General features: G+C 36.0%; 1 protein-coding gene across 4 annotated transcripts in view; it reads right to left on the minus strand.

Annotated features, from left to right (window-relative positions):
- Positions 1-22,625, minus strand: part of THSD7A (thrombospondin type 1 domain containing 7A) — a 301,960-nt gene that overhangs the window by 44,312 nt on the left and 235,023 nt on the right. For all 4 annotated transcript variants that reach the window (XM_074900347.1, XM_074900346.1, XM_074900343.1 and 1 more), the window contains exons 12-16: positions 22,090-22,205; positions 19,879-20,011; positions 16,989-17,092; positions 6,934-7,128; positions 3,686-3,949 (exon numbers count right to left, since the gene is read on the minus strand). In XM_074900347.1, the coding sequence (XP_074756448.1) occupies positions 3,686-3,949; positions 6,934-7,128; positions 16,989-17,092; positions 19,879-20,011; positions 22,090-22,205 (812 nt within the window). The remainder of the gene's footprint in view (positions 1-3,685; positions 3,950-6,933; positions 7,129-16,988; positions 17,093-19,878; positions 20,012-22,089; positions 22,206-22,625) is intronic.

Genomic DNA, 22,625 nt, shown 5'->3' on the forward strand with positions numbered 1-22,625 from the left:
AGGTGAAGAAGTGCAATTATCACCATTGACCACCTCATGATTTCATAGTGTTGGGAGATAACAAAAGTTCAAGTTGGACGCTGCACAGGGTACGTGTTCCCTTAAATAATTGTCCAAGGTAATTTGCCAAATTATATCCCATAAAAACTGTGATTACATACTATACTACTTGAAAAAGAAATAGCAGACTTACAGGAACTAACAGTAAAACAGATTTCTGAATAAAGCAGTTAACGTAGCAGACAAACCTGACTCTTCTTGTTTGGATCAGTTACAAAATTAGTGAAAAATTCAATGTTATCATTTCTGTAGGGAAATAAACAACTCTGCTACAATTTACAAAAATAACCCAAGCAGGCTTGAATTATGAGTCCTGTCAAGTTTAGCTTGAAAAACTAAAAGCAGATTGATGGAAAGCTACAAGGCACTTTTATTTGCTAGCAGGTGGGGTAACTATTGTGATACCACAGACATCCCTTGTTGATTTGGCATAATACAGCTTTTATGTTTGTTCTTAAAGAAAAAAGCAAACAGCAGACTGAAATCTAGAGATGATGCCAAACTGGAGAACTGTCATACACCAATGGCATGAAAATAGCAACAAAACCATCATAAATACTGGCAAGATATAAAATAAGATTTAACTGGCAAAGCAGCAGTTTATACGTATTGAGAAAAATAAAACAAATAATCAGAACGTAATCCATGAATACAAAGCAGATATTCAGAAAAGGCAGCAAGCAAATACTGAAATTAGATTGAAAAATCTGTATAATTTTTTGTAGCCCCTTGTATCTACAGAACTACACTGAACCTGGAAAAATCCTGAAGGCAGACAATAAATTAGGTTCAAAGCAATTCAGTACCCTCGAGGGGAGGAGAAGGTCTTGATCTGATGACAAAGCATCAGAGGTGGAAGGCTGCTGTATCAAGACCTGTACAACAAATCCGACTAGAACCATCACACTGCCTTAGAAACAATCTGTACCATGTGCATGTACAATAGCTATCAATAACAGATTTTTGTTCTAGAAGAGCTATGGGAAAGGAAACTATAATTGTGGTGACATGTTCCTTAGCATGAGTTTAATTCCTTACCATCAAACTCAGGATACCTCATTCTCTATACAACTGAAATTCCTGTTAAACAATTTTAGGGAGTGCAAGGAATGCACAATTAGTTCAATAGCAATTCCAATCTTCCTCTGCCCATGCACTATGCCACTCGCTGCCTCAAACAGAACTGATGAAAAAACACACACAGATGCCTTGTGCTTCACTATCAGAAACAGGTAATGAAACCGGGGCGGGGAATAAATCAAAGAACCAGACACCTTAATGAACTGATCTAGAGAAAAAGAATTCAAAACAAAACAACACTAAAACCCAAACGGTTTAGTTTTCCCAACCTACAATAAATATAATAATGGCTCACAAACATTTCCCGTTTACAAAGAGAGCTAAAAGAGACTTCAAATCTCTCATGAAAAAAATGGAATGGAACTGTGGAAAGAAAAAATAAAATAAAGAAATCCTATATTGGTTTTTGGGAAGGTTGCCTCTGGAGCCTGCTATTGTTAATAGTGTGTAAACAGTAGCCCTGGCTATAGTAGGTATAATAACAAGGTACTGTTAGTAGCTTTTCCACTGGATTATTATTCATTGTGGTCACTGTGAGTGTAGGCAACATTCACTGATAAAATCCATTAGATTAGAAATTGCTATCATGAAGGGTTATAACAGAGTAAATAAAGATGGTTGAGAATATCCCTTTTTTCCATTTCTTAATTCCTCTTATCTCTCTCTGATTCTTCCAGTGGAATTGCACCTCAACGTGTACTACCAGTGCTTGAAAGTGGCTACATCCATGCTCATTCTACACAAAGAAAGAGTTCCCACCTCCTTTTGCAAGCTACTTCCAGCAGCACATTACCTACCCCATACAACGTCCACAATTTGCTCTTGGACAGACAGTTTCTTCCCCTCTGTGTCTTTCCTTGGGTGTTGACACACAACCTGACATTGAAAACTAACTGGTAGTAGGCCATCAGTCCCTCTAGTTTCTCATCAGTCCCTTCTAGTTTCTCTGACTTTTCAAAGGTCACTCTGGACTTAATACTGAAAGAATACTAATTTCTAACATATTGTCGAGTAAAGTTTTTTAAAAATCAACAGAGAAATAGGAAAAAGTTTCAGTTCTCTATTTTATAATGGTGTCTTCTGAACAACCATTCCATGACTCTTTTTTAAGCATTCCCTACCAGCTTTCTGAGGAGCTTTCTAATTCCCTCAGGACAACTACCCAGCCCCGGCAGATCTGTGCTCACATGACTGCTGGTCATTAGAGGTAGCTGCATCTTTTGGTACTACAAAGATGCCAAGTGGTCCTGGTCAGGCTAAACAAGTGTAGTGTCTCCTCTTTAGACTACACAAAAGAAAAAGACTAAATCTTTGCAGACCTCAACCCAGAGCAAACAGCTGAGAACAGAATTAAAGAACATTCTCAGAGTAGAGAGATTTCCTGTCCCAAGGGAGTTCAGGATTTAGATTCTGTCATTCAGATGTAGTTATGCAAACTTATCTTTCAGTATGAATTAACTACAGCGAAAGGTGATTTTGAATAAAAATAAACATAAGAGAAAATTCCTCACAAAATTATATTCCAGCTTTGCTTTCAGGTATCAAGCTGAATGCTCACTTTTCCATTGAATCACCAATATATGCTACAGCTACAGCTTGGCTTGATACATTCGGTTTCTAATTTATCATAGCTGTAAACAGAATTAATAGTGCTAATTAAAATCCCCTTAAGTTATTTAATTTCTTTGATTAGCTATTGTAACTTTATCCAAGTAAATAAATTTCTCTTAACAATAGAAAGTAGAATATACATACAAATTTAACTTACATGGACCTTTTAATAGCACTGAGACTAACATCCAGCTTTTCATACCAATAGTTGATACAATTTTGCACTGCAAGCAGGAAAGAAAATTAACACAAAAACTCCAGCGATGTAAATCAGCATATTTCTGGCTCACTGAAAATCAGAAAGCGCCAGTTTTGATTCTAACACTATAGATGCATCCACTTTAGGAAGGAACATTGTCCCCTCAAGGAGTAATGTGAATACAAAGAACATAAAGTCTTTAAGCATCTTAGTTTACACATGACAGAATTACACAATTACACAGCGTTGTGTGCTGTTGAACTCAGGTCAGTCAGTGCATACCTGTTAAGGTGCTGAAGAGCAAATGGTAGAGATTAAGGTTATTTAATGAGATTAAAGCTATCTAATGAATCTGCACAAATAATTTCAGCCTTTCCTAAATAGTCCTGTGCTGTTCCTGTTTATTTTCTGATGACCCTTCTACACGGCTTTATTGTCAAATTTGCAGGTACAGTTATTAGGAAAAAACACAAGATTTTACTTTTATCTATTAAAATACCTAATTAGCAATTTACCATGATTCTACTTTTAAATACTGCACTGTAGTACTCAGTAAAAATTAAGTTTATTATTTTATGAGTTAGCAAAAACACTTTCTGGGTTTGAAGGTATCTTGGGATAAAATGCAGCCTAAGCAATAAATTTTAACCTGCTAATTCTACCTGTACACATATTATGTTAAATGAAATAAAGCAGATAAGGAAATGAAATGAAAGAAAAGAGGTTTCTAAATACCGTGACTGTTGCATCGTGATGTTTCCACAAGTCGATTGTTTTGGTCATAGCATGCCATTGCCTGGTAACGATAGCCTTGTCCACATTCCTTAACATCTCCTTGTACCTTCATTCCCAGCAATACTTCCAGCTTACCCTCTGGTAAAATACAGTCTGACCAATTTCCCACAGGCTGAGCACTGTACTTGTCACACGGACAAAACTGATTCTCAATCAGAGGATACAACTGAGAATTTCTGCATTTCTCCCTTTTCTTACTTTTTCCTAGAAAAAAAGAAATAAATATTTTAGAAAGTTTGTATCAGTTTACATCTCCCCAAAAATCTGATTTAGACTTCTGTAACAAGTGCTTGCAATCAAATACACATCCCTAAAACTAGAACATTAATCTTTATTCATTTAGGTTAATGACTTGAACTTCTAAAGTAATCAATGTCTACAATTTGCGCAAAGGTAACATCTTTTAAAATAAAAATATATTTATATTTACTTTGGCTAAAAGGGCTTGGAGAGTACAGTTTGAAAAAGTGAGCAATTAAACAAATATATCCCTTTTCTCCTATTTCATTGGCAGTGTACAGTCCAATAAAAAAAAAATTGTGTCTGGATAAAACTCTCTCAAGTTGAAGGAAATTGCAGAAGGAAGGAACATGCATCTTTGCTACAGCAGCACTTCCTTTCAAAATGTCAGAATCCTTCAATTTCATCACCTGTTATCGTACATTTGCTAATAATCATAATTCTTCCCTTCTAATAGAATAAACAGAGAATACAATGCAGCACATATCACAGTCTTAGCAAGTTTGAAAGAGTAACAACTCAGGACAGAGAAGTATCTCAAAGTGTTAATAGTGTGGTAAGAGAAGCTGTACTTTCTTGCCTTTTTTTTTTTTTTTTTTTTTTTAAATGTTAATCAGGGTAGTTTTTTCCCTTGTGGAAGCAAACCTGGCATAAAGTTCACCGGAGTTATAAAACAGTCACAGCGAGCCTTCTTGAAGATTATGAATTATTCATTGTCCACAGGTTTTCTGATTTACAGGAGGATGGAGTTAAGGACAGAGTTTGGATCCTATCACATTCTTTCTGAGGCTGCTAATGGGCACCCCCCTTAGCTAGCTTTCCTCCACCACAGACAATACAGACTAATTGGCAAATAGTGCTGTGAGAGAAGCCAAGTCTCACTGTTGAAGTATCAGTTATAATTTAGAAGCAGAGCAATTTTTTTTCTCTTTATTTCACTAGAAGAAATAATAATAAATAATAATAATAACCCCCCCAAAAACAACAACAACAACAACAACAACAACAACAACAACAAAAACAAAAAACCAACCCAAACATTAAAAAGAAGCTGAAGAAAAAGATGTTTTGAAGTGGAAGGTTGTCCACCACGTGGAACAAAGAAAAGTTTGTGGCAAGGGATTGGACATCACTGGAAAAACTTTTTATTGTTAAGTAAAACTTCAAGAGGTTTCAAGGGACACAGAAAGCATTCTTACTTGTGTCAAGAAATAAGATGGAAAATTAAGCAACTTATTGCCTCATGTGATGGTCTGAGCTGCTTGGTGAAGGCAATGGGAGAAAGGAGAACACAACTTGGAGAGCAAACATTCAACCAGGGAAAGGACTGGAATAATCATAAATCCAACATTTGAGACTCCAGCTAAGTTCAAAAGAAGTAAACCAAAGCTAAGGCTGAAAATTATAATCTATAGCAAAACGTTGAAGAGCATTCAACTGCCGTAATAGTTCTAAATGTACCAAAACACCATCCGAGAGGGATGTCCTGGTGTAGCCAAGACTGGAAGCAGGAAGAGGGATTCAAGTAGGTTAACATCTGATCCTGTTAAGGAGAGATGATTGTTGATTGGTCTGTTACCAATTAGAAAAAAAAAAAAAAATTCCACTTTCACTAGATTTTCTATTAAAAAGTTTTCTATTGGAAGCTCCAGGGGAATTAACAAGATTTTTTTTTTTTTTTCTCAATTACAGTTCAGTGCAAGAAAAACTAAACCTATAAACACAGACTCAATTCAGTCTGGTGAAAATTCAGTATGGTTAGACAATGATGGTAGGATCCAGCTTGTGCATGGAATCAAGGTTACTGAGTAATCAAAACAAATTGTAGACCTGCTCCCTAAACTTTTAGCTGAGAAGACACACATAAATCAAGAAAAATTAATAGAGTCTGTGGCCACTCTGGTTTTCATTATCAGTTTTCCAAATCTATTTTCTTGCCTTAGTTAAACTTGTTTAACCTTATTTGGGACTGAAAGGAGTTTGAGAGTCACATGAAGAGATCTTCTACCCCAGGACTTCTCCGAGTGCCTCACACTACCTACATCATGTTGAAGACACCAAGGTCTTTGGCTTTTTACACTAATCAGTCAGTGTTTGTGAGTTACATGCTTTTAAACATTCACTAAATTTTTCGTTTGCCTGAAAACTATTAGTAAAATAAAGTTTGACAAAGAAAAAAAAAGTTTTGGAAAAATATTTTTTATATTTTAAGCTCTAACTCAAGGAAATTGCTTGAGAGTGTAACCTCAAAGTTCTGTCTCTAATATTTGTTAAATGCTTAGCACAAATAAATAATCTCAAGGACATCATTCTGTACAAATCATAAACCAAAACCCAACAACCTTTCTGACAATTTTGTACATAGAATCAGGGCTTGGAATAAATACAGTATGAAAACCTTTTAAATAGCAAACAATTGTGCCCCTTTTGGTGAAAAGATAACACAGGGCTCAACAAAAATGCAGATAAACATTTTTTTATTTTATTTCCCTGTACTGGAGCAGAATGTTGATTAATTACGCTGTTTTACATTTTTCACCTCACGTAACTAGAGACAATGCTGACAATGCCTGTCAGGAAAAGCAACGGTATGATTTTCTGTTTACTATGTGTGCTTCATTTAGAAATGGATTTATATCTAAATTTTATATCTAGATTTATAATGGATATAAACATCCATTTAGATGGCCTTCTACATTCTCCCATCTTCTCTCTAGCCACTTCCCCATGATCGAAAGTCTGAGACAAATAGCAGGAGTTTGTTCTCCTGAGGTATTATCTTTTTGTTCCACTAACAGTATATAGAGAATGATGGTGAAATTGGGTCTTCTTTCTGCCACGATGACAAATGTTTGCTTGTCATAAGGGAACCTCAGAACAATGCAGGTTTTAATCAAGACAGTAGCAATAATTAATAAAAGATGCATTATTTTTCTGGTTACTCTTACCGACAAGAGTGCGTTTTCTTGTCCTGACTCCTCCACAGTCCCCATTACAGGATGAAAACTTTGACCAGTTCGTAAACTGACAGTCATCTTGGCAGGGAATCTGACATGTCTGTGTTAAGGATGGTAATGGGCCAGAGTATTTAAGGCATTCACTGATGTCAGCCTGTCCTCCATCTTGTCTGCGACACGTAATTGCTGGAAGCAAACAGGGATGGAGTTTAATTCAGCATTTTTTCCACAAATGTCTCTAATTTAGTAAGTCTACAGTATTCTACCACAAAATCATACTGAAATTCCAGAACAGCTATACAACAGCCTAATATTTGCAGTCAGTTATACCTTGAATGAATACATTTGACATCTCTGACTTTTTCGAGATTCTGTTTGAATTACTATTTATCAGGATTTACCAAGAAAAAAAAAAAAAATCTTACAGGCAACTGTAAATATTATAAAAGTTGCACCATGTTATCCACACCTGTTATACCACTTTTCACATTATTATTTTTTCTACAGATAGTGCCTGTAACTCGGACATTAAAAAACTTGCAATACCATTCAAGTAGATGAATAGTGTATAAGCTATAAAGTTATATCAGCAGCATGTATTTTAGAAAAAGGGATAGGCATGACATTTAGAAACATATTTGAGTTCTGAATACCACTTAAATACAACAGTATTACTGTCTGACGTTCTTCATCATTTTTTAGTCTTGAAAAAGGTTTGAAGGGCAAAGGATGTTTTCTAGGGATGGAGCATCAGCCAATGGTGGTGGAACTTTTAATAAAGGATAGCCATGTCCTGAATAAAAGCTTCTTATGTAAAAGAAAAAAGAACAAAAATTCAGGTGGCACAAAGGGAAGCAGTTGGAACATAAGGCTTTACAAAGAATAGGGCTATTACATTAGTATAGTCTTTAACATTGCTCTATTATTGTTTCTCATGACTATTTTTTTTTACATGGTCGCTTATCTATTATTCTAACCTAAGTCTCAGTAAATCTAACTTTATTTCCTTGTTCAAAAAATCATAAAACTTATTATGCAGTAACAAGATTGGAAAATTCTAGTTGTTTGTTTACATAACAGAATTATATTTATGATTCTTGGTATCTGACAGCACACAGTAGATGCAATATCTCATAATGACTGAAAGTAATTTGGGTCACCAATTGTTGCAGTAACATTGCATTTGAACACAATATATCATGAGGGAATATCACATTTTATATCACACTCCATAATTTAAACATAGCACCTCAATTGTACTGACAATAATTGTTTTATTGGTATGTGAATTGATAAAAAATGTAACTTGTACTAACCAAACTATTATGGCATAATCAAGTTCAACTGTTGGAGAAAAATGGGGTTTGAATACAAAGTTTCAAAATAAAAGAAAACTTTATGAGTGACAATTTACTCCTGGAAGAAAAAGGAAGAATAGTTGAGGAAACTTTTTTTTTAGATTGCTGTAAGGTAAATGTAAAGGCTTAACAACCTATGATTTCTGAAAAAAGCTTTTTTGTCTGACAGTTCTAAACTAAATTTCTACCTCATGTTGACTGTAGGAAGCTGAACTTCATGACCCACATGGTCCGTTTCAACCCTGTTTGCCTACTAAAACATATCCAAAGGTCCTAAGTGAATTGTTTGCGCCACATGTCTGGGGTAAAACATTGTGAAAGGGAGGGGGGTTTGTTTTTCCAGAGATGTTAAGCAAACAACTTCCCTGATCCTTGAGTGCCCTTCGGAGCATGGCTGCCAGCACTGTTTGTAATAGGCTCAGTACTGCATTAAGTTGTTCTTACTGGGGGACTGACCAGCTGTACATTGTCTAATACAATTATTCTGTCAAATCCTATTATTATTGGTGTAGTTTACATGAGGAAATACTTTATTCTTCAGATATAATTATAGTGGTTCAATGAGCAAAATCAATTATCTAAAAATTGAAAATCCATGCAACAACTATTTTAAAGATGCGTTAACTGTAACTACTATAGATTTCTAAAATTACACAAGTATTTTGGAAAAACACGTCAAAACAGTATCTTTATACAACTCTAGTCTATGGTTTTAGATTCTTGTTAGATACTCTTCTCTGCTAATAACACACATTGGTTTCTGACAGAAAAACACAGTTCCGACTAGTTCTCCCATGTGGAAATTCACAGAGGTCAAATTCAAATCCTCTGTCTTGAGTTTGACCTTGGCATGTGCATCCATCAGCAAAACTAACTGCATTATCTTCATTGCGTTCTCAGGGAGATATAGGCAACCATGCTAGCAATGAAAATTACATCTAGACAAGGTCTAAAAGACAGTCCACTGATTAACCCAATAACTTTTAATAACCTTCTACAAAAGTTTAATACCCATTTTAGATACTGCCTCTCCATCTAGTCCTTTGTTAGGCCATAAACATTGTCCATTGAAGAAGATTCTTCTAGGTAAATTGAGTTTTTCTAAAGCCAATATTCCTTCCCTCATCTTTCTTGGTTATTAAACATTATTCCATGGGCAGATATCCACTCTGTCATAAATTTTTTCAGACTCATATTAATGCAGACTCAGGTGAGAAGCTACCCTGAGGACTAATACTTTGGGGCTTTTTTCCAGATTAACTGTCAGTTGTACTGTAGCAATCAAAGCAAGAAAACTCTTCATTCTTGAGACCTAAATATTTTACCGTAAAACAAATTAGAGGACAGCTTGGCACACTAAATCAGTTCCTGAATCTTAATTTTCTCAGTGCCTGTCCATAACTATTCATGTTACATCCAGTTGACAAGACGTGGATGATTCGCTCTATATTGCATTTTCCTATTGTTATTCTACAGATTCCAGTATAAATTTGAAAGGTTTATACACCTTCTGACGTTTGAAGAGTGGGTATTTTTCCATTACTTAAAGCAGGGACTTTGACAACTGTATATATTTCATTAATACCTTATTTTACTTGACATCTGAAATGCTCTTACTCACAGTGGAGTTACTTTTTCCATTCACAACCTTATTTGGGCAAATTCATCCCCTGCCTCTGTGATCAAACCCATGGTTCTTTTATTGTATTCTGTAAAAGTTGCTGAGATCAATAATTAACTCACTATACAGAGAAGTGTCTTCAACTACTCTAACGCCATGTAGTGTCAGACTAATTATTTAGCCCATACAACCATGCTGTATTTATTACAGACATTAGCAGTAAGTGGAAAGAGCATGGTACTTCTATTACTGAAATAAGATCAAGTAATTGTTAAGTGAAAACATAAAACAGAAGTAAGCTAACAGAAAAATCAAATTTAACATGGAAACCATTCACTTAGAAAATTGTTTTGGTATTTAGCAATTATTATCTTCCAGAAGAAAGGTGTGAAATAAATGGCAGTCTAAATTTTCTAGACAAGGAACTTAAATGTAATTAAAACTTTATCTGATAGCATTGTTTCCACCAAGCCACAGGGGGACTACAGACTAATATATTTGTTGTTGGCATAACAAAACACTAAGACTGTATTTTTAAAAGTCTTGTTATGTGTGGGTTTGTATAAAAAACTTGCCAGTGTTACCATCCTTAGTATACTTCACTGAGATGTGAAATTCAGTGACCCCTACAACTAAAAATTATTTTATAAATTAATGTGCTTTACGTCCTTTGTTTTCCAATACTCTTGTGATACCATTTTTTTCAATTTTTAGGTATTTTTACCAACAGAAATATTGTTTTATTTCTAGAAAGGAAAAAGTTATTTCAGCCCACTAACTTTTCTTACACCTACCATCAATGCTGCCCAGGCTATGATTTCATCTATGTTTATTTCTTTTACTGTGGGACACAAAAGACTAGACACTGCATGATGAACTCTTTCTATCATGAAGCATCTTAAGCAGGAGAACGTGCCAGTAATATTGTGAAAATACAAGCCTGAGTGTTCTTTACATGCCAAAGAGAATAATGTGTTTCTTATGAATAAAGCTGTCTGGCGATTCTGGCTCTTCTTTTGTCAATAAAAAATTAATTTCTCATGTAAATACTGCTTCTGAGCATTGTTGTCCAAATTCTTACTTCAGTACAAAACCTGAAGCTGTCTGTTGTACTGTGCAGCAACTAAAATACAAACAAGGCAACAGTGTGCTCTCATCTCAACAACAAAATAGTAGTTTATAGTTCCATGAAGGAGCAATACTCCTTCAGGATTTTGTCTCCTTTCTTGTGCTTTCAATAAGGGCATGAAAAACCCAGATCTGCCACCCCCTAAGCGATGCCCAAAGAGAGAGGCTTCTGTCCCTGCGTAGTCACAGTGAGAGGAAAAGGCTTTTGACCACTGGTTCTGCCTGTGAGCCTCCCTGCAGCTCAAGCAAGCCTGCAAAGCCTGCTCATGTGCTCACAGCCTCTCTGGGAAAATTCCTCTGATTCCTCCGCTCCACTGTCTTACAAATAACTCTACATACACCCTGAAAATGAAGCATAGCAAGAGCTTGGGTTCAGCTCTTTAATACTGGCAAACTCCCAGCAACATCAAGTTCAGCTATTCAGATATTTTCTCCGACAACCAGGTCACTTAAGCTTCTGCTTTAATTTGACAAATACTCTTCCTCCTGCTATTAGAAAATATGCTGACAGATTCACGATTTTCATCCCATTCCTCCTACAAAACTCTGAGGAAGATTTATGGTGGCAAGGACTGCAGGCTGTGCATCCTTCTGCAAATATCTTCTTGGTCACCGGGATAGCCCTTACCATGTGCAGCCATCCATATATATCATAATGTGATTAGGCTATTGCAGTCTGAGCACTCGAGCATCTCATCTGCTACATGTCCTCTTCACCAGCACTGGGATGCAGTCCAATAAGCCCTGCTTAAATCTGCAGAATCTACTGGCAAAACAAGCCTTTTCAGTAAGTTTCCTAGGCTTTCCTATAGAATTCAAAAGGGATTTGAACTGTATTTCTAAGTTCCTTCAGAAGTCACTGAAGCTGAGGTTTACCGACAGAGATTTTTAAAAGATATGAGGACAACATAACACAGACCTGCCTAAGTTGTTCACATTTTCAAACAATTTCATACACTATACTTTGAAGTTATCTATGTGCTAATAAATGTCAGCCTTAAAAATACAAAGTAGTTATCTCTTAGCAAACCCTAGTTGGAGCAGGTTCCTCTTACAATGAGTTTTATAGCTCACATTCCTATCATATACTACTAGTCTGACTTTATCAAGCATTTAGTTTCCTGTTCTAGTTTTCAGGGGGGCTTTTTTTGGTATTTTATATTTGCCAACACTCTGTGCCCCTCCCTCCTGGGTTTCAGGTAACTCGTCAAGACATCTGATCAATTTACTCTTGTTAATTGAGAAACAGCTCATGAAACTAAACACAACATAAATGATGTTGCAAAAAAAATATGGATTTTCTCTACAACTTCCTCAAAAGGAAGTTTCCAACTCCTTGCTGATGCACCCAAAATACCCTCTCTTGTGGGTTTTGAACACAAGACAGAAGTCTTAAGTTATTGCAATTCTATAATACATTCCTGCCCCGCTCATGTACCGTTAAAAGGCATTTTACTGGTGATACAACTGCAAGTTTTCATTTATCATGGAAATTCAACACAATTGTTATGACTATCTGCCTTGTTCAAGTAAGATTATGACTACAACAGTGAATTTGCTGCTCAGGTATTAAATGCTGTGTTAATATGCTTAGGCTTAGCTATAAATACCTGTCCATCGTTTCCATAAAAAATTAACAAACATTCTTCTTTTAAAAATTCTAGAGAAAATCTTTTCCTAAAACAAACCCCAAAACCACCAAACCCTTTTCTTCCCTCTGCATTGACTCAAGTTGTAATTTCGTGACATGTTCATTTAAACTGACTTGATTTGCAACAAAATCTTCATTATACAAGATAGAAACAGAGCCGTCTTTAACAGTGAATCACAATTCTAAACTTTATGATTCACCCAAGTATCTCAAGACCAATGTGATAAAAAAGCTGAAGGAAACATAAATAGTACATCTGTGATATAGACCAAGGCATGCATATGCTCTAGTCACTCATAGACTCTTAAGATCAGACACCTAACCAGTCATTTTTAGTGATTTCTAACCTCTAGTTTTTCCTCCAGATTTAATTATCTTTCTAACTAAAATATGAACAGTAACAGACTATTTTGTTCAAAATAAACTGCTAATGAATGCATAGTCAGATGTGCCTTTTCCCTGGTGTACATCCGTACTCTTTCATATTCAACACATTTGGTGATACATTGCGTGTTAGAGTGTTTGTGCGTAGGCATTCAGATCATAAATAGGCCAAACTAATAGCACTGGCAATATCCCTTTGCAGTGAAAAAGAGGAACTGAGAACTGTTCTCACAAAGGGCTGAGATTACTTCTATAAGATTATTGTTTCACTTTGTCATCAAATGTAAATTACCACAAACAGATGAATGAATGTGTGATTTCTGCATTCATGAGCATCAGAAATTTGAGCGAACTCTTTTAATTGAAAAAGAAATGCTGCTATATCTACAAATTTCACAGTACGGTAAACAATTGTACAGAAATCACTAACAAACAGTTAAATGTACTGTTCAAAATATCTGTATTCCAGTATCACATTATAAATGTAGTATCAGAATCTTATACTAAATGGATTTCATATTTCAGCATTTAGCATTTCCTGATTTTAGGGTGATTAAAAGGACTTGCACAGTACTAGCTCAGTCTTTTTTGCATCTACATCACAAAATAATCTTTAAATAAATGATTTATAGTACAGAATTTTTAATAACGTATTATCATGTAAAGTTTTGCATAGCCTGTAGAAACTTTATTTACAAGAAGCCAAGTAATCAGAAGGGAGCCAAGAATTAGCAGAGAGAGGGGACAAAATCTCTTTTCAGAGTCTTCCTTCAGCAACTGGTGAAATCTTTCTAATATTGTCCAGGGCAGAGCTCAGTCATGCAGATGCTTGCTTTCAGGTCAGACTCCCTTCAGTGAGCAGAAATCAACTTTTGTGCAGGGGACCAAATAAAATAATGTACATCACTGAAAATTCACACATGCCTATTTTCAGAGCAGAAGTGGAAATGTAAGAGGGGAAAGGGAATATGTTAATGCCTTGTGTAGAAGATAGCCTACATAAAACAAATAAAATACACTATCCATGTTAACAGTGTAGTTTTCTGAGGTGTGAAGTGAATAAAACTTCAACCAATAATCTCTAGAATTGCAGAAGTATGCTTTCCAAAGTGAAAGTTACTTTTGTGCAAAAATTCAACTTCTATTTCCAAGTCATATTAATTGTAAAGGTGTTCAAGAAACCATAAAATATTTTACTTTTATAATTCTAAAGAAAAGTGGTACTAGTTTATTTGCCTCCTACAGAATACCAGTTTAGATTTCTGAGCAAAAAGGTAAAAGATATATTCAACACATTGTCAGGTATTAAAACACTGAGACATGATACATAAACGTGTTTGAAACGTATATTTTATGTTAATTTACATAATTTAAATCAATGGGAAAAATACTGGGCCAAAAAAGGCTCTGTCTTTAATGCATGTAACTTTCACCACTACAACAGGCTAGACAGTATTTAGATTTGTATTTAGATACTTGGACTGAGGCAGAAATAATCTTTGGTTATCCAATTTAATAACTTCCTCTGTGAATTCTTCAATAAAATTTATGCATTGGACAGACAACAAAAATCTTCCCTCTCTAACAGATGATCTCAGAAACATTTACAGAATTCTACCAAGTCCACCTGCTTTCTTAAGGTTTAGGTGCTCTGAGGGTTCTTAATTAAAGATTGCTCATCCTACCACTTGATCACGTTACACTAGAGAGCTACTTCCATTATACCTGCTTGTAGGAACAAGACTACAAGACTATTGTTTGAATACATCATCCTTTGCAAGATCAAACTCTGTGTAGTACCGGAGGGAAATTCTGCCAGTCTATTTTACCAGATTTGAAAACTGTATGCCCAGTAATTTCCAAAATCACATATTATTCCATATACATTCCAGTCATGTGTGTACTGCACACGACTGGAGTTACAGTTAAAAAAATATAGGAAATTCTCATGACACACAAAAATAATAAAACCCAATTTGCATGCACTGCAGTTAGCTATCTTTCATTATTAACCGACTTTGAGGCAAAGTCAAGAGATTCATGTACTACCATGCCAGCACAGAAGACATTTTGTATTATCTGAACTCCTACTGTCAAAGACAGTAATCTTATTTTCTCAGTGTGTAATCTGAATGCATCCTTCAGAGCTGCTGGAAATAGATTGAATTAGTGATAGACCTTTGAAAGAATTACCACAGTCAGAAGTCTTTTGTATTAGCAGGCAATACCTTCAGGTTTCATTTTTGTGGTAAGCCCTAAATTGATCTCATGTAACATTTTGAGTCAGTGGTAGGAGTTACTAGTTTAAGATTTACTCTATGACTTTTCTAAGTATACCATAACCTCCTCTAACACTGCAAGGAAGTTAATGACCTGAATTTTTCACTTCTGCAGTTAGCAGTGTCCTTGTTCAGGAATTTCACAATCTGCTGAGTCAATATTGTTTTAATGGATAGGAGTTTGCACTCCGAATAGGCAAAAGAAATAAACCTTCCGGGAATTCAGGGTTGTCTAGTAGTTCAAAGCAGTTCAATTACTGTAACACAGTAAGTAGGAACTGCAATTATTTTCATAATTAATTTATTTAATGCACCTAAAGAAACCTCCTCCGGACTATACTTAACAGAGTCACATACATGATTCTGTTAAAGCCATAAAATTCTCAATGAAGACAGGTGACAGTAAAGTTGGATTTGGATGCAAAAATTATTTGTTATTAAATGGAAATGGTGGAAAAATGTCTAGATCATTGGGCTCAAAGGGTCAGTGGTTTTGAAGTCCAATCAGTAGCTGTTTAAGAGCACTGCACCTCAGTGCATTCCAGGGCCGATTCTGTTCAGCATTTTTAACAACCTGTGCAGAAAGCATCCTCAGCAAGTTTGGGGACATCACCAGTTTGAGAGGAGAAGTCAATACCTACCTGAAGGGGAGGACTGCCATTCAGAGGACCTTGACAACCTGAAGAAATGGGCTGGCACTGAACTTTAACAGTGTAAATAAATAGTCCTACATCTCATGCTCTCATTACTCTCTAAAACTACCTAATTTAAGGGTATAGAGAAGTGACACGCAGACTGTTCAGAGATAGGTAGTCAAAGGATAAGAGGCCACAGACAGAAATTGCAGCAAGGAAAATTTTGGTTTAGGTATTAGGAAAAAACCCGCAGTGCTAGACTGGGCAAGCACTGGAGTAAGTGCCCAGAGAAGCTGTAGGATCTCCATTCTGGGAAATACTCCAAATGTGTTGAGACACAGCCCTGAGCAACCTGCTTTAATCTGGGTGGGATCTGACTTTGAAACTGGCCCTGCTCTGGGTGAAGGGTTAGACCAAGGGACCTCCAGAGCATCCTTCCAGCTCAAAATTACTGGAGGGTTCTCTGATTCTAAATTTTCAGAGAAACACAGGAAGCAAAAATCTTATAACCCATCTAATGGTTATACCCATAAACACATCGTGACATGCTCGCCACATGAAAAATGTCACATTTTCACAGGTGAATTTACACATTTTTTTCACAAACTTTTTTCACAAAAAGAAGCTCATAAAGTCACCCATCTCTTTCTTTCTTTGGTTCTTTTTGAAAACATACTTTCTACAAACACCTCTGCAAACTTGTTTTAGGTAAGGATGGTGAAATAAACTGAAAAACAATATAATGAAATTAGTGACTAATGTGGTATCTATACATAAAAATAAATTAACACATATTTTATGAATAAAACATTTGCCAAATACCAGTCAGGATGTACCCTACCATACTAGCATTCAGTATTTTCCTTTGCTGATGCATGCAAACATAGATAAAATTAATCTCAGGCTATAATGACTAAAATTTTAGGCATTTCCCACAACAGTGCAGCTATAGATTTCTAAGGAATAAATGACAGAAACAAAGGGTCTAACCTCTTGCTTGTAGCCCAGGTCCACAAGTCTCATGTGCTCCTGGACTGTCTTGGCGGACATACCATGGTACTAGCTGGCACCTGCGCCACTTGTGGGTCTTCCACCTGAAATGAGGGTGGGAGCAATCAACTTCGAACAATCCATCTAAACTTGTAGCCATCAAAACTGAGGCTGCACAAGTGCTAGACAGTATCAGAAACCACCATAAGCTGTTGCTTATTATTACTAACTGGTGACAGACAATTCACAACAAACAGTAACAATACTGTAAACTTTTCCCTCTTTCTTGTTTTTTTCTCCTTTTAGGATAAGGCCATTAAGAACACGGGGAAAGAAGGAGGAGGCAAAGGAGGGAAGAGAAAGCAAACCATATATATTTTCAAGGATTTCAAAGTACAAAGGTACATTAACATTACCTAAGAAATATACAGTGAATATGAACCACAATATCAGGTTTATACTTTAATACAAAGCATTAACATGCTTACACAAGATGTCAGAGAGAAATTTCAAAAAAGAATACTATATAAAATAATAAAATTATATGACTTGAATACCCATTTAATAGAACTCCTTTGCTATGGCTTTTTAGTGTACTAAAATTTGGAAAGTGGATTTAGCAAAGTGACACTAACATTTCATAAAAACGAGGACCTAGTAAATAAGGATGAGTTTTAAATACTAGTAAACCCTAATAAACTTCCCCTCTTTCTCAGTTTCGCTTCCTTTCTTTCTTTCTTCCACCTATATCAGTGAAACAAAGATGTGTTGAAGTTTCCCAAATACACTCCAGAGATAAGACTCCAGGGTTGATTTCTGGTTCGTGCAGTATTGGGAGTGTCTTTTGGCAGTAAATACATATAGGTGTTACTGCATTTATCTTTTCCTTCTTTTCTTTTCCCCAGGTCTTTTCTTTCCCCCTCCCTTGGGTATGCCTTTCGACACAACAAAAAATGGAGAAATTCTGCCTTACTTGAAGCACAAACAAGTCTTGGAGCTACAGAAAGAGATTAAGTCAGATGAGCAAGGTTTTAGGATTTTTGTTTTGTTTTCTCAAATTTCAAATTGTATGATTAGAAGGGTAAAGTTTTCACAACAAATTCCTTTGCTAAGTTTCATATTGCAAATAATATCCCAAAAGGAGAAATCAGAAGCAAAAAGAAACCCCAGCTACAGTGACCTATGGTGACAGTGGGTTTAAATGACTGTGAGGATGCCTCAGGCAATCCCAGAGGACTCGAAGACTCCTGTAACTGAATGGCAGCACCTTACAAATGTGAAATCAACCAAGGGATCCAACACAATGTGAATATGGGCCCAGGCCATATCAGAATAAAACACAGACAGAAAGAACTTGCAAAGAACTTTGATAACAAATGCAATATTGTGCTGCTTAAATTGATCTATCATGAATATAAACTGCTACAAAACTTTTACGAAGTTCCTTCCTAGTGCTGCAGAATACCCTAGGTCTTAAACACAGCAAATTGAGGTAAGTCTGGTTACTGTCACATCTCTGAATTACTGAGTCGGAGGAAAAAATGCTACATCCACAGCTCAAACCATCAGCTTCTCTCATGTTTAAAATTATCTCAATGGTTTTGCACCTCAAGTTTCACTGCAACCTGCCTCTGAGGGCCAGTATCTGAACTAAGGCATGAGCCAAGCTGAGTGAAAGATGCTAAAGGAAACACACAGAAAATGTTTTTAGTATTAGTTCGTGTCATGAAATGTAAACAACCTCATCTACCACTCCCTTGCAACTCTTCTTTCTTCTGCTCAGCACATTATCATGCACTACCTCAGGTAAAATTTGCTACTGAAGATGCTAAAGAGATGAGGGGCAGCCAGCATTTTAAAAAAATAAAATTCTGACTCTGATATTGACCAGAAAAAGTTCTCGAGCTATATTTCTCTGCTGTTTGAAGTACTGATTTTGGTAGCTTCCCAAATGCTCTTTTACATCCTTTCATATCTCTCAGTTACATACAGTGTGATCTCCTAATGAATTTGCAGTGTTAATATTTACCAGAGGATGAAAGCAACACATTTCTTTAATCTCTATTTGGTTTTGCTAAAATAAGCTTAAATTCTTTTTGTACCTCTGCAACAGACAGTTGTTTCATGGGAATTAGCAGGTGGAGAAACAGAACATTGGCTTCCAACAAATACATTTGATATTTATTATTTATTTAAAAAAAAAAATCTTTTTTAAAAAAAATTTTGGTCAAGTAAATTCAATCAACTGCATCAGAATTTTCTAAATTTTGTATCAACGGCCAGATCTTGTCATATATATAGACCTTTCCACGCTACTCAGGTGGATACTACAAAACTGCCTGAAATTTTTCTTAAGCAGTTCCAGTGGAGATCCCCCACCTGTTGGAACAGTCCTCAGTATTCTCTGGTGAAGATTAGGTCAACAAAGAGAATTTTGTATATTAGGGGGCATAATCAACCGTGGAATTTCTCAGGGCTGACAGGGATGGAAAGATGGAGGATACAGCGTATGGCACAGCGCAGCAGTGGAACTCAGTTTTTCTAAACAGACAAGGCTGCATTTCAGTGCTTTGGATAATTTAGAAAGGAAAATAATTTAAATTATATAGAATGTCAAAAGACTTGCTAAGAAAGATTTATCCTGGAAAGTAATTCTTCATTGTTGCAATGTTCCTGCAAAGCAACTGGAACAAAATGAAGCAGTGATTCACTATGGGCCCAACTCAGTCTACATATCTGTTCTGAAACCTTGATTTAGCTACGTATCCTGTTTTGATTTGTAGTGCATATTAGAAAAAAACCTCCTGTTAAGAAGTGGAATTCAGCAAACTTTAGAGGTAGTACAAATTGAAAAATCATGTCTGAGCTGTCTCTGGTTGATTAACGCTACCTGTAGCTATAGCAGACGGGAGACGCTTCACATTCCTTTTCCTCAAACAAAGAGTCCGGGCACTCTCGACCACCATTGGCGGGGAGCTGGATGATGACTCGGTGACGGGACTGCTTCCTTACTGTGACACCTCCTGCAAAGAGTAGAAGAGCTTGTTTTCTCTGTTACTACATGGGGATGACAGTAATTAGGGGAAATTTAACATAACAAGTACTTGAACTGATCGTTGTAATACTGACATGCTATTTTGTCCATAAGCAGAAAACAGTCTAACAGATAAACCACTTTAATCTCAGCTAAAGGCCAGGAATATACAGCCAAAATGAATACACAGTTCAAGTGAACAAAAATGAAACCGGCTGTTTGCTGTTTGTGTAAGTTTGCCCTAATCATTTCCATGTAAAACCAGAAAGAGAAATTCCACTCTGGAATTAATTTACAGTTTATAGTTTTTAATTATTATAGTAATTCATTATTAATGATAAACAGTAAATAGATCCTGTAGGAATTTTTATTCCAGTCATCTTCTGGTATCAGTTCTTCAAGCAGAAAATTAAGAGAAAAGACACAAATCTGTATTAGTTCCACAGCAATACCTAACACACAAATATTTTTTGGTAAAAATCTTGGATTTTTTTTTTTTTTTTTTCCCCCCAGAGAGCTGTAGCACAGACATTTGGCTGACTGGGTTGATATCAGCTTTGGGTGGGTTATTACAGCAGCTGCAGCTTGTCTGAATACAGAAGCATGCTGGACCACAGCCAAGCAATTGTAATTAGGAGCAAACAGTAGGAGAATCCCGGTGGTGGCTCTCCACCACCTGGCTGCTTTTCAATGCAGAGGAAACCCTCCACTCCCAAGTCAATCAGCTCCAGGAGATGCCAGGAGCTGGCACAAGGGACAAGACAGACGTACAGCCTAGCAAAGCTGCTGACCAGCTTGCTGACACAAATGGGTAAACCCCATGAAATAAAAATTGTTTGTGCAGTATAAAAAGAGTTTGACTCACTGAACAGACAAAATGCCTGTATTGGTTCACAAATATACTGTTTTACAGAATGCTAGATGGCGGTAAATATTCATGAAGATATGCTCACTGCATCAATAACTTTCTTAAAACCCGCAGAAATAAGAACAGAAAAGGTTGGCATTTCTGTCCAGGATTATCTACCCTATTGAAAATATTTCAGAAAGAACGATTAATACTACTGTAAAACAACACAGTATTTAATAACAAATAACTATTTCATAGATTCAGATTCAATGGTCTTAATTCTCTGTTCTTTTTCAAATTTAATTCCCTAACCCTTTTTTCATTTGTTAGAAAGCACTAATAGGACTTACTGCAAAAATGCCTTTATGCTTTGTGTCCTTTATAAAGCATAAAGAATTGGCCATGACATTCGAAGTGTGTATATTTGATGTAACAATATCTTACATTCTGGTAATATGGTAGCTCTGAGTAATCACCACATCCCACACAGGGATTAGCACCCTGTGCAACACAAGGTATTAGAGAGTCTGTCTGTAATAGTACATATTAGAAAAACACCTCCTGTTAAGCTTAAAAGAGATAAGGCATAAAAATGTGGGCAATATTAAGCCACTCATCACTTTAACTTCATGTATGATTTCGAAGTAATAAAAATTCAGGGGAGACATGCACTTTTTTTAAGAGCTTTGCCAAGTAGGGCACTGGAATGTGTTTAAATCAGACCATTAACATCAGTTTAAAGCCTGCTGATTTTTATTAACTTTCCTTCAGTTTTCCTTGGAGTAGAAGAACCCAGGCAAAATTATATGCATATGTATCTATCTATTTACCTACCTACTATCTGCTGGTATACAAAGCCTCAGGTTTTTCTTTTCCAAAGACCAAATCTGACCATTTTATAATCTGACAATGTAAATGCTACAATTATGCATCTGTTTCGGTGTTACACTAAGACATATCTGTCTAGTCACCTCTTTATCAGTAGAATATACTAATAGAACTTTGTAACATAAAAGTAGGCAAAATGGGGAAAAAAAATCCAAACGGATACATATAGAAAATGCATAGAAATAACTATTCTTTTCAGCAAAAACATTATGTCCTCCCTGCAGCTGCTGTACTAGAAGATGTGTATAAGCATTCTGCCAAAGGTGATGGCTAGTCTAACTCCTTTTTTTCTTAAAATCTGTCTACTAGTACACAATGGATAAAATTACCTTCTTGACATGAAGAAGGACACAATGTCCAGTCACTGAATGGAGTCACAATACAGTCCTTCCTACAGGGAAGCAGACAAGGCCTCACAGTTTCTGGTCGGAGGCTCTCAGGGCATCTAAAAAAATAAAAAAAAAGAAAAAGAAGCGTTATCAAATAAATGATCATTCTGCAGTAAGGGGTGAATCATGAGAGGTACTGAATGCCTGCAGGCACACAGTGGAGTGCTAGTTGCTCAGAGTTCACCAGAATGGAGAACAGAAATAAAAACTATTAGCATTTAAATATATCAGATGAAAACAAGCCAAAACCGGTGCCATTCTGCACCTGGGGATTTAACTTTAAAAAATTCATCATTTCTCACTCACCATTCCAGACTCTGCCCTTTGAGTGTTATTTTCAAGCTTCCAAATGATTATGAAGAAAAGCCATCTAGTTTAGCTTAGCAAAATATATCTTTAGTTCTTCATAAATTTACCAGAACTCTGGAAGGAGGCATATTTAAACTAAATAATACTGCTAACCCAGGAACAAATAG

The sequence above is a fragment of the Athene noctua genome, chromosome 2 (genome assembly GCF_965140245.1).
Source record: "Athene noctua chromosome 2, bAthNoc1.hap1.1, whole genome shotgun sequence".
NCBI classification, from domain to species: Eukaryota; Metazoa; Chordata; class Aves; order Strigiformes; family Strigidae; genus Athene; species Athene noctua.